The sequence below is a fragment of the Hylobates moloch genome, unplaced genomic scaffold (genome assembly GCF_009828535.3).
Source record: "Hylobates moloch isolate HMO894 unplaced genomic scaffold, HMol_V3 SCAFFOLD_8, whole genome shotgun sequence".
NCBI lineage: Eukaryota > Metazoa > Chordata > Mammalia > Primates > Hylobatidae > Hylobates > Hylobates moloch.
The window spans coordinates 33,192,486-33,205,735 of NW_026652283.1; the positions used below are offsets into that span (position 1 = coordinate 33,192,486).

The window sequence follows — 13,250 nt, forward strand, 5'->3', positions numbered from 1 at the left end:
CTGGAGTGCAGTGGTGCAACCTCGTCTCACTGCAACCTCCGCCTCCTGGGTTCAAGGTGATTCTTGTGCCTCAGCCTCCCGAATAGCTGGGATTACAGGTGCACGCCACCACACCCAGCTAATTTTTGTATTTTTAGTAGAGACGGGATTTCACCATGTTGGCCAGGCTGTTCTCAAACTCCTGGCCTCAAGTGATCTGCCTGCTCTGGCCTCCCAAAACGCTAGGATTACAGGCGTGAACCACTGTGCCCAGCCAAAGGAAATCTTTTTACCCCTTTATGAGTTCCACTAAGAAGCCAAAGGTAGGAACCCTGGCTGTTGGCACCAGCCAGACTCTGCTCTGCCGCTGCCTCGTTGCGTGACTTTGGCCAAGTGACTTCAGTTCTCTGAGCCTCAGAGTCCTCATCTAGGAAATGGAAATGGGTGTGACGAAATTCCACCTCTAGGGCTGTTGTGAGGATGACCTCAGGTGGCACATGTGAAGCCATGTGGCATTGGGGTTAAGGGCGAGACCTGGGTTTGCGCAGCTCTGCCACTGCTGGATGTGACTGCTCTCAGCCTCAGATTCTGCTTCGGTGAAATAGAGGTAGTAGCTGTGCCCACCCCACAGGGTGCCATGAGGATAAATGAGCCACTCCAGGTAAAGCAGTTACAGCAGAATGAGGTGGGTCATAAGTGCTCAGTAAATCTTCTCTATTACACTATGCCATGTGCAGAGACCCTGCAGTCCATTTTATATACGGGGAAGCAAAGCCCCCAAGAGGGCCAAGGACTTGCCCAAGGTCACAGAGCTAGTTCACAGCAGAGCCAGGCCTATCTACGAACCCGGTGTAGGCAGGACCCCCTGTCCAGACCTTTGATTCCATGATAGCATGAGATGTGTGAATGGATAACCACAAGACCTTTCATGGCCCCGGGCCATCCTGCTCATGGCTTGAGGACTCTGGGGGTGAGAGGTGGCTGATGCTCCCCTCCCCTGTCCTCCCTGGTGGCTCCAACGCTGGCCTGAACCAGTGGGGTGTGTCAGAGTCCAGGGAGGGTTGCCCCACCTTCCTGCCCCACTGGCCAGCCTCTGCACTCCAGTGCTGGCTGTTGGAAGCCTTAGAAACAATCCAAAGGCCCAGGACCAGAACACCATTTGTCAGCTTTGCGTGGTGGTGGCGGGCTTGTCTCCATGGCAACAGTGCAGTGTGAAGGCATCCTGGCATCATTAGGGAGCGCGCTGCGTAGTATAAACAGAGGCTGCAGTAGATTACATGCCTATTATGAGCAGTCTCGGGCTCTGAGCACTGGTAATTATGCCTAATTGTGCATCTAATTGTGTAATTGAAAACCCACATCTCTGGTTCAGGCTGGGGCTGTGGAATATGCCCACCTCCTCCCAAAAAACAGGCTTAGGAACCAATCTTTATCCTGAAAATCTCAGAATTGTTGCCCTACTAGGGCAAGGAGTGGCCAGAGCAGGTAAAGGGATAAAATGCCTATAGATTTCCATTTCCCCTACTGCCTGTACCACGAGCTCACCAGGCCCTGTGATTTGAGGTAGGGGGTGGGAATGAGTATGCTCAGGAGAGGGGACGTGGTGAGCTCACAGAAATGTTCATAATTGTAGATATCATTGTGTGCTGTTAGCACTGTCCTCTCAGGACCTAGAACCAGCACTGAGTGGTTCCAAGGGATCTGGGTCATCACTAGATCCATTACATGTCCAAGCAGTCATCCAACCTACACATAAATTCTTTCTTGCTTTTTTTCTTTTTTTGAGGCTGGAGTGCAGCGGTATGATCTCGGCTCACTGCACACTTGTCCTCCTGGGCTCAAGTGATCATCCTACCACAGCCACCTCAGTAGCTAGGACTACAGGCTGGCATCACCATGCCCAGCTAATTAAAAAAATTTTTTTTAGAGATGGGATCTTACTATGTTACCCAGGCTGGTCTTGAACTCCTGGCCTCAAGTCATCCTTTGGCCTCAGCCTCCCAAAGTGCTGGGATTATAGGTATGAGCCACCACGCCTGGCCACACATAAATCCCACTGCCTGGGACAGGAAACTCACCACCTGGTTATCAGCCCCCACCCCTGCAGAGCCTCTGGAGAGTCTGAAAGCTGCTAACAGAGTTCAGTACTCTCCTCTCATTTCCCACTTCATAGGCTATGATAAATGAGGCCCAGAGAAGGCCAGGCCCAACTCAAAGTTGCACAGCAGTGAGTACTAGAACCCAGGGATTCTGTCTTGCAGCTGAGGGCATGTTTCATACCCTAAGGTGACTCAGCACCTAGAATCATGCATGGCAGTTTGTGTGTGCTTGATAAATATTTGCTGGATTCAACTCCAGGTAGAGTTAGCTGGAGGCAATTCTCACTGTCTGACCCAAGAGTATTAGTCTTTCTGTAGTTCAGGAAGCTCACCTATGGTGAGCTGGAGGTGAGTGATGGGCCACAAGCCTCCCAGCTCTGAATCTCTGTAGTTTGAGACGTGATCTTACAATCAAAATATGCTACATGGGCATCTGGGATGGGAGCAGTGCAGCCTGTGTTGCCCAGGCTGTAGTGCAGTGGTACAATCATGGCTCACTGCAGCCTCAACCTCCGGGGCAAAAGCAATCCTCCCCTCTGCTTCAGTAGCTGGGACGACAGGTGCATGCTACCATGCCCAGCTAATCTTTTACTTTTTTTTTTTTTTTTTTGAGACGGAGTTTCACTCTTGTTACCCAGGCTGGAGTGCAATGGCGTGATCTCAGCTCACCAGACAGACAGACAGAAGAAAGATGAGGTCACCAGAGTCCCTGACAACCTGACGCCCAGGTGTAAAGTCTTGAGCGAGCCATCAGAGGCAGAAGTCTCCTCCTGCCCCCAGGCCCTGATACTCCATCAGTCACCACTGCCTGCAACAAGGTGAGCCAGGCAGCACCTCTGACCTCCACCTGGGAAGAGAAGGAGCTCAGTACTGACTCGGAGCTGGAAGCGTCCTTTGAGATGATGAGTCCAACCTTTTCCCCGTACAGAGCAAGAGAGAGGCCCACAGAGCCCACGCCTTCATCTTGGAACCCCTCTTAGTGAGTGGCAGCCTGTGCCCACGGCTCTCCCTGCATTATCTCAGGTTGCCCTCATTACAGTCCTATGAGGTGGGTGCTATTATTATTCCCATTTCACAGAAGAGAAGACCAGGGTCCAGCAATGCCAAGACCACACAGATGAAGAAGAACTGCTGCTCCAGCTTGAACCTTCCATTCATTGAGAAGGGGGAGTCATCTCATTTCCTACCCCACAGTACTCGCATTTGCAGAAACTGCAGCCTCATTTCCTGGGCATTCAAGAGTGTACCCCCTTTGTGAGCTCCCCCTCCGCACATTTCATTTCAAAGGAGCCTCCCAAGAACTCTCTGAAGTAGATGATTATTATCCTGATTTGGAGAAGTGCAAGGGGAAGCTCAGAGAGGCTAGGTGTCTTCTTGCCCAAGGTCATCCAGCTACAAAGAGGCAAAGCTGGAGCTCAAATCCCAGCCTGACCCCAAAGCCCGGGTTCTTCCCAGTTCCCAGTCCACCTCCTTGTCTCTGGATTTGTCAGCTGCTTTGAGAGGGGCCAGGAGGCCAATGTAAATCAGGAAAACCTGCAACCACACTTAACAGCTCTTCTAAAACCTTAGTGCTCATTCAGTGCCTCCAGGGGAAGTTTGCTTTGCTGTCTGAAGCTCTCCCTCATCTCTGAATCAATCAGCATCCTTCTCCAGGCCAGGGCAGGCAAAGCTAGGCAAAGCACCGGGACTTGGCTTCCTGGGCCTAAACCCAGCTTTACCCCCCTGGCCTGGATCTAGTGTTCAATTTAAAAAATGTTTTTAATTTTTAATTTTTGTGGGTACATAGTAGGTATATATATTTACGGGGCACATGAGATATTTTGATATCGGCATCTACTGTGCAATAGTCACATCAGGGTAAATCAAGCATTTATCCTTTCTTTGTGTTACAAATAATCCAATCATACTCTTTGGGTTATTTTTATTAATTTTTTTTGAGACGGAGTTTTGTTCTTGTTGCCCAGGCTGGAGTGTAGTGGCACGATCTCGGCTCACTCCTGTCTCAGCCTCCTGAGTAGCTGGGGTTACAGGTGCCCGCCACCATGCCCAGCTAATTTTTTGTATTTTTAGTAGAGATGGGGTTTCACCATGTTGGCCAGGCTGGTCTCAAACTCCTGACCTCAAGTGATCCACCCGCCTCTGCCTCCCAGAGTGCTCAGATTACAGGTGTGAGCCACAGCCCCATCCAGTTATTTTTAAATGTACAATAGATTTCATTGACTGTAGTCACGCTGTTATGCTATCAAATACTAGATTTATTCATCCTATCTAACCATGTTTTTATACAACCTCCCCACTCCCCGACTACCTTTCCCAGCCTCTGGTAATCCTTATTCTACTTTTTTTTTTTTTAATAGATGCAGGGTCTTGCCATGTTACCCAGGCTGGTCTCCAGCTCGTGAGCTCAAGCAATCCACCCACCTTGGCCTCCCAAATTGCTGGGATTACAAGAGTGACCCACTGTGCCCAACCTCCTCATTCTACACACTATCTCCATGAGTTCAATTGTTTTTGTTGTTGTTGTTGTTGTTGTTGTTTGAGACCGAGTCTCATTCTGTCGCCCAGGCTGGAGTGCAGTGGCGCCATCTCAGCTCACTGCAAGCTCCACCTCCCGGGTTCATGCCACTCTCCTGCCTCAGCCTCCCGAGTAGCTGGGACTACAGGCACCCGCCACCGCGCCCGGCTACTTTTTTGTATTTTTTAGTAGAGACAGCGTTTCACGGTGTTAGCCAGGATAGTCTCCATCTCCTGACCTTGTGATCTGCCTGCCTCGGCCTCCCAAAGTGCTGGGATTACAAGCGTGAGCCACTGCGCCCGGCGAGTTCAGTTGTTTTAATTTTTAGCTCACACAAATAAGTAAGAACATCTGAAGTTTGTCTCTCTGTGCCTGGCTGGAACTAGCTTATTTTATTTATTTATTTTTTTTTTTTTGAGACAGGATCTCACTGTGTTGCCCAGGCTGTGGTGCAGTGGTACAATCATGGCTCACTGCAGCCTCAACCTCCTGGGCAAAAGCAATCCTCCCCTCTGCCTCAGTAGCTGGGACCACAGGTGCATGCTACCATGCCCAGCTAACTTTTTATTTATTTTTTTCTTTTTTTTGAGATGGAGTTTCGCTCTTGTTGCCCAGGCTGGAGTGCAGTGGTGTGATCTTGGCTCACCACGACCTCTGCCTCCCAGGTTCAAGCAATTCTCCTGCCTCAGCCTCCTGAGTAGCTGGAATTACAGGCATGAGCCACCATGCCTGGCTAATTTTGTATTTTTAGTAGAGACGGGGTTTCACCACGCTGGTCAGGCTGGTCTCGAACTCCCGACCTCAGGTGATCCACCGGTCTCAGCCTCCCAGAGTGTTGGGATTACAGGCGTGAGCCACCATGTCCAGCCTACTTTATATATATATATAGAGAGAGAGAGATAGAGAGAGGGGGGAGGGGGGAGCGTCTCACTATGTTCCCCAGGCTGGTCTCAAACTCCTGGGTTCAAGTGATCCCTCCACCTGCCTTCCCAAAATGCTGCGATTACAGGTGTGAGCCACCGCGCCTGGCCTGGAACTAGTTTTTAAAAATACACCTGTAGCCTTAGTCTGCCTTCCTGTCACCCATCTCTCCTTAACACTAGAGGAGAGTAGTTTGAGAATCTCCTACCACATAGAATAAAAAAATAAAAAATAAAAGATAAAAGGACTGACTGGAGGAGACAACATGTTCCAGTGATCAGAGCTGACTATCTCTGCTTGGTCCAGATTCTGTAACAATTGTTCTCAAACCCTTTCCTCTTGATGACTACTCTGAGGCTCAGACTATTATCTCCTGTTTCCTTGGAGAGATGTCATTTTACTCTTCTGAGCCTCAGTGTGTCCATCAGTTAATGGGTGTAAAAACCACACCTATCTCATAGAGTTGTTATGAGGATGGATCAGTTGTAGATACAAGTTAGTTTATTCCCTGGTTTTCTCAATCTGTATCACAGCTCCTTGGCTCACTGCAACCTCCACCTCCCGGGTTCAAATGATTCTCCTGCCTCAGCCTCCCGAGTAGCTGAAATTACAGGTGCCCGCCATCACGCTCGGCTAATTTTTTGTATTTTTAGTAGAGATGGGGTTTCACCATGTTGGCCAGGCTGGTTTCGAACTCCTGACCTCAAGTGATCCACCTGCCTCAGCCTCTCAAAGTGCTGGGATTACAGGTGTGAGCTGCCACACCCAGCCATGCATCACAGCTCTTTTAAGTCCAGCACAGAGTTTGGGGGTGGGTAGAATGGGGAGAGGGGGCATCTGTGTAAGCAGTTAGATCTGGCATCTGGTAACAAGCCCCGTGGCTGAGGAAAGGTTTGGATTTCTCCACCTGCTTCCACTCCAGCATCCCACAATACTAGCAGGGGCCAATGGGACATGCAGGGAGAAGCTGTGGAGTCCCAGATCTGAGTTTAAATACTCATTCTGTACCTATCATTTATGTGGCCACGGATAAGCCACAGAGTAGCAAGAGACATATATAAAATGCCTAGTACAATGCCTGGCTCATAGCAGACACCAAACAAAAAGAAATTCTCACTATGTTAATTTCCCACTCAGCCCCATATTTTCCACATGAAGAAGAGCTGGAGTGTTTTGTGGGAATGACCCTGATCACAAAATCCTCTAATACAGGCAGAGATGGGGCTGATGTGACTTGTCCAAGTCTCAAGGCAAATCATAGCTAGCCCAGGAGAGGCTAGGGCCTCCTAGGCCAGGGACCGTACTTGGCTATCCCGGCATCAGCTTGTGAACTCCCCAAACTGCCATGGGCTGGTTCGTGGGGTAGAAGCTGTTCTTCTGACTACTTTGTAAGTAAGAAGGCAGAGGCTCAGAGAGGGTGCAGGACTTCCTGGGAGTCACAAAGCAAGGCCTGATCCCAGATGTAGTGCTCCTAGCCCCTGTGCCAGATCTCAGAGAAGCTGCCATTTATGGGCTGCTTATTTAAAAACCATCCACTCACCTACTCTTACAAAGGAGGAGAACCAGGGCCATCCCCAGGTCCCCTGGAGGCCTTCTTCTCCATTCTACCCCACTCCGCCCATATCATAAGGGCCTCGAGGGCAGTTTGGCTTCAGTCTGTTCATTCACAAAAGGGAGTTGATCATCCCTGCCAACTCTGTCCAAAGGGGTATGAGGAACAAAAGGGGCCAGTGGCCTGCATAATTTCACGCTCCTGACTCTGATACCCGGCCCAAGGACCTCAAGCACCCAAAGCAGAACCAGACCCTCCGAGGAAGCCGTGAGCTTGCAGCTGCAGCTGCTCCAGAGTGCAGGCCCCTGCTGGAGCCCATCTCCCTCTGGTCTTCGCCGTCACTATGGCTAATAACGACATCAATCAGGTTGACCATGTTTCACACCATTACTCGCAGCTCAGCTGGAAGCTACATCTCGCCCCCCGCCCCCACCTTCCAGAAAGCAAAGAGCTTTCTAGAAGGGAAAAGAATGAAACCAACATTTTTCTGAGTACCTACTATGTGTCTGGCACCTGGCCAAGGAAGCCCTTTCTACAACTCTGTGGGCTAGAGATGACTCTTCCCCTTTTACAAAGGAAGAAACGGTGGCCAGAGGAGTGAATGTGTGTGTCCAAGGTCACACAGAGCTGGGACAGAAACCACCATGGTAGTGATCTATTATCAGGCACTCACTGCTCACAGTGCAGGCACTATGCATGAGGCTACCGAAATATGATCATTTTCATTTTCAGATGAGGAAACTGAGGCTTAGACCTGTTTGGGGTCAGACACTGGTTAAACGCGAGCAGCAGAGTAGCATGGGGCTGAGAGGGTGGCTCTCTGTTCAGACAGAAGAGTCCTTGCATCTTGGTTCTGTCACCGACTAGCTTAGTGAGCTTGGGCAAACGTCACACCCCTTCGCACCTCAATTTCCTCACCTGAAAAAGGGGATAATAAACACATCTATCCCACTGTGTGGAATTGCAATAAGAAGGATGAAAGCAGTAAAAGAGCTAACGTTTATTGATCGTTTAACATGTACCAGGCACTTTGCCAAGCACTTTACATATGTATGCTCATTTGGTTAAATGAGGTAATGCATATAAAGTGCTTAGCACAGGACTCCTGAAATGGGAATGATAATGATGATGATGAAGAAATTGATGGTGATTCCCTAGGGCAAATCTCACTGGTTCATCCCCTTCCAGGAAGAACAGAGTGGCCTGTAAGGTTTCAGGAAGGAGGTGAACAAGGAAGAGCTGGGTTTGGACAGGAGCGAGAAAAGGCACAGGATTAAAAATTAGAGGGTGAATATGTTAATAATGTTGTCAAGATGATACACCAAAAAGAATTCTGGAAAGCAAGGGACCCAAGATGTTCTACAGAAAGGAACCAGACCAAGATGCAACAAAACTGCCATGCCAAAGCCGGGTGTGGTGACATGCACCTGTTGTCCCAGCTATTTGAGAGGCTGAGGTGGGAGGGTCACTTGAGCTCAGGAATTTGAGGCTGCAGTGGGTTATGACTGCCACTGCACTCCAGCCTGGGCAACACAGCGAGACGCCTATCTCTAAAAAATAAAAAATAAATAAACAAAACATGCCAGTCCAGGCATCACACTGAGTTCCTGACAAGTAGAGCTGGCAGGATCCCGGCGAGCCAGACCAATAATCCATCCCATTTTACAGATGGAAAAACCAAAGCGTAGAGTGCGGAAGAGACTTGCTCCAAACTGCAGGATGTCAGAAGCAGAGCTGGGCTTGAATCCAAGCCTTTTGCCTCTCAGCTCAGTGCCCAACTACCTGCTACTTCCCACAAAGGACAGTCCACAAAGGACAGTGCAGGGGGCCACCTGGATATGTTTGGGCTACAATGCCACAGACACATCCCATGATATGAATCATTAAGATAATAACAATAAGCTACAGTTTAATGAGTACTCACTCTGTAACTGGCACAGTGCTAAATTCATTATAAGGACTGAGTCCTCACAACAACCCTAAGGATTAGGAACTGTTTTATATTCTCTCTATTTAACAGATGACAAAACTATGTGGCTCAGAGAGGGTAAGCAACTTGCCCAAAATTGCAGAGCCAGGAAGTGACAGAACCAGGTCTAGAAGCCAGGTCTGTCCTGTCAAACTCCAGAGCCTTAACTACTATCCTACACTTAACCATCTGAAAGGCACAGTCCCTACCTGCTTCCCTTAAACCCCACGGCACCCTCACACCTCACTCCCTCACCCAAATCACATCTATCCCAACTGCGGAAGAGTGTTTCCAATTGGCCTGATTCATTGTAACGATTAAACTCCATTTGAGAAAGAAAAATGACACAGTTCCTCCTAAGTTTTCAGCTGAAAGATATTTAACAGCCTCTTTTTTTCCCTCAGTCCCTTGGATGAGAAAACCAAGACTCCCTTCTCCCCTCAGGCTGGTGAATTCCAACATCCTGGGGCACATCATGGAAGCTATCAGGCAGTAGGGGCTCATGGGGGTTAGTGACAACCGGAGGACCCCTCTGCAATGAGCCCAGATAGTGCAACGGAGCCAAAAGAGCAATTTTTCAAGTCCCTCCCGCAAATGATCCTGTGCAACCTTCACAAGCTGCCCAAAGCCACCCAGCCGGGACGTGGGAGAACCGGAATCCCACCCAGGTCTCATCTAACTTAAGCCTCTAGTGCTGGTGAGATCCTCTAAGTGGAAGACTGGGGTTAGCTTAGCAAGGGAGAACCATGGAGGAAGGGAAGTGGGAGGCAGAGAGACTGTCTACCACCTTCATTTCTCTCTAGAGCCATGAGCTCCTCCTATGGGGCCCCAGACTTATCAGGGCCAGAACTACTTATTTTATAATTAAGAAGGCAACAGAGGACCTGGCCAACCGCCTGGATTCAAAGCCTGGATCCTGGCTGGATGTGGTGGCTCATGCCTATAATCCCAGCACTTGGGAGGCTGAAGTGGGAGGATGGCTTGACCACAGGAGTTCGAGACCAGCCTGGGCAACAAGAGTGACTCATCTCTAAAAAACAAAAAAATTAGCTAGGCATGGTGGTGTGCATCTGTAGTCCCAGGTACTCAGGAGGCTGAGGTGGGAGGATTGTTTGAGCCTGGGAGGTTGAGGCTGTAGTGAGCTATGATTGCACCATTGCACTCTGGCCTGGATGACAGACTGAGCCCATGTCTCAAACAAAAACAAAAACAAAATCCCCAAAACAAAGCCTGGGTCCTAGTTCCTGTAGAATTCTGGACAAGTGACTTCATAGGGTTGCTAGGATTAAATGAGTTAATACATGGAAAAGTGCTTCCAAGAGTACCTGACACTTAGTCAAGGGCTCTCCAAAGCTAACCGTTGTTATCGCCAACAGAGAATGAGCTTTTATCTTTTACTTTTATCTTCTGTCCTGTTTGATTATGTATGTATTTATTTTTTACAATATATGTATATTACTTTTCTAAATAAAAAAAATCCCTAGTTTAAAATTTAAAAATTAACAAACACAGAAGAATCCTCTGAAAGATTTAAACATTTCTTGGCATTTCATGTTCCTCAAAGTAGATAAAGAAAAACAGACAATCTCTGCCCTTCTGGAGTTTCCATTCCACCTGATCTTAATTAATCCCCTGTGCAATCCTCAGGGATAATCATTTTACAGATAAGACGACTGAGGCCGGCCAGTGGGGGGAAGTCACTTGTCCAGTCTCCCACAGCTGGGAGCAGGGCTACAATCTCCAGAGCTAGGGCTGTTTCTACCACTGCCCAGGCCAGGTCTGTGGATGGCATGTTTGCAGCTGGTGTCCCCAGGAGGAGAGAAGCAAGATGAATGAGGAGGTCTGCATGTCCAGGCTCAAAGCTTCACTCTACGTTATCAATGGGTCCTGTAGTGGGGAGGGCGTGATGGATGCAGGCAAGAGTGGAAACCCAGAACAAGGAGTACAGCATGAGCGGGGCTCAGGCTTCTCGCGGCTCACTCTCAGACCTGGGTTCGGCGATGGAGGTCCCCATGCACCTCTGCCTAGAGGAGAAGCACAGCTTCAACCTCCCTAGTTCTTCAATCTCAGCTCTGTGGTAGGTAAGAGATCCCTGCCTCCCCTTAACCACCCTCCCAAATTCCCCTGCCAGGGCCTGATTTGAAGGGCAGCACTGTTTCTTCTAGTCCACTACAGTCACTCCTCCCTGAGAGAAGAACCTGCGTTCCCTATGCTGGGGCTAGGCACAGTGTCCTCAGAAGCGCTGGTCCTCCCTGGGGCACCCAAGTGTCCCCACCCCCACTGGTGCTGGCCCGGGCAGAGGAGCTGCTCTGGTGGGTGGAACTGATGGAACCCCCATGGCCACAGCGGCCAGACCAAAGCAGGAAGTGTGGTCCAGGCTGGGTCAGGCTGGTCCAGGATCTGGCAGCTCCTGGTGACCCTCTCCAGGGAGGTGGCTCCCCTTTCCCAGGACTGCCCCGTCAGGAAGGTGAAGGGAGGCAGAAACAGCACAAAGGATTAGAGGGTTCTTGGAGTCCAAGATCCCAGAACACAGATGAACATGGACCAGAAATGGTCAGCGATCTAGAGACACACCAAAGAGAAACCCAGAGAGACACACGCGGGAGCAGAGACTTTGCGGGAAACGCTCACACAGGGGTGGTGATCATCAGAAGCAGAGACCCAGAGGAAGGGAGAGACCCATGCAAACCAGGGATCTAGAGGGAAACACAGGGCAGGACCTCAACGGATCCACAGATCAGCCTCAGACACACCCCCAGTCCCGGCAAGCCACAGTCCCACAGCGCATACCCCAACAGGAGGCCACTTGTACAGTGCGGGCGGGCCGGGGACTCGCGCACAGGACGCACTCGGGGACCCGAGGAGCGCCGGGCACAGCAGCGAGAAGCGCACACAAAGAGACAGCCCGGCCAGCGGGAGCAGGCTCCGCCCGACCGCTCCGAGACTCCAGACCACCCCCCGCCCGGGCACACGCACCAGACACACACACAGAGACACACGCAACCCCACCCGCACGCCCTGGGACCGCGCCCCGCCGCGCCCCACCCTGCCCCGACTGCCTGGGCAAGCAACGCTTACCAGCTGCAGGCAGCAGAAGGCGACCAGCGTGCAGCGCCCGCTGCACTTGCCCATGGCTCCCGGGGCTGCGCGGGCCGCCCGCCGCGGCGCCCTTCTTGCTCCGCGGCCGCCGCCTGCTCGCGCCGCGCGGGCTCCGCGTCCTCCCCGTTGGGCGCGCCGGGCGGCGGGGCCGGGCGCCTAGGGCCGGGCCCGGGAGTGTCGGGTCCCCAGGGCTGGGGCCGGCCGACCGCGCTCCGAGTCCATGGTCGGTCCGTCCCCGCGCTGGCTCAGCCGAGCCGCGCCTCCTTTGTCTGGCTGGCTGTCCGTCAGGCGCGCCTCCTGCCCCGGGGCGGCTGGCGGGGAGCGCGGAGCGAGGAGAGCGAGCCCCGAGCGCGGCGCGGCGCAGAGCAGCACTGCCCAGCTGGGGCAGCCGCCCGGGCTCTCGTCGGCCGCGGCTTCCCGGCCCCACCACGTGGCTCCGCCGCCGCCACCGACAGGGAGGGAGTGAGGGGGGAACGGCAGAGGGGTGGGGCGGGGTCGCCGCGGGAGGGGAGGGGAGGGGAGAGGGGTAGGGAGGTGGAGGGTTGGAGAGGCAGGGAGTGAAGTGGAAGAGTGCGTGCGGGCTTAGGGGACGACAGCCCTGAGTCAAATCCAGACTTTGCTGCTCACTCGCTGTGTGACCTTGGGCAAATCATGTCACCTCTCTGGACCTGTTTTCTCATGAACGAAGTAGGAATAATTATGCCTCTTTAGTGTAGATATGAAGATGAAATGCAGTCGTGTGAATAAAGCGCTTAGCCCTGTGCCTGGCCTCCCGGCTTGGAGCACTTTTCTGTCCACCCTGTCTCTAGGGCTCCAGGGGTCCAGCTTGGACTTCTAGTTCTATTTCCGTTCCCAGATCTGCTCCTCACCCCAGCCTCTCACCTGAGTGCCTGGCCACATTTTTCGCCTTCCTTCTTTCCTTCTACTGGCATTTCTTGAGCCCTGACTGCATACACACTCCTGGGGGCCCTGCGAGCCAGAGATGAGACCTGCAGCACTGGTCCAAATCCCGTAGAGCTTCACCGCCCAGGGAACAGATAGGCTCCCAAGAGCACGCCAGTGAGATGGCAGAGATCTGCCCAGGTGGAAGTAGGGAGCCCCTACCCTGGGCTGCAG

At 51.6% G+C, this 13,250-nt stretch overlaps 1 protein-coding gene across 3 annotated transcripts in view; it reads right to left on the reverse strand.

Annotated features, from left to right (window-relative positions):
* The window catches only part of NKAIN1 (sodium/potassium transporting ATPase interacting 1), a 53,819-nt gene extending 41,265 nt beyond the window's left edge, over window positions 1-12,554 (reverse strand). Inside the window, exon 1 of one of the 3 annotated variants that reach the window (XM_058443311.1) lies at window positions 12,114-12,158. Coding sequence is in view for 1 of the 3 variants with exons in the window: in XM_032160015.2 (XP_032015906.1) it covers window positions 12,114-12,167 (54 nt within the window). In the remaining 2 variants the exon portion in view is untranslated. Of the gene's footprint in view, window positions 1-11,825; window positions 11,846-12,113 lie in introns of those variants that run through there. The other 2 variants (XM_032160019.2, XM_032160015.2) reach the window with 2 other exon arrangements.
* Window positions 12,555-13,250: the final 696 nt, after the last annotated feature.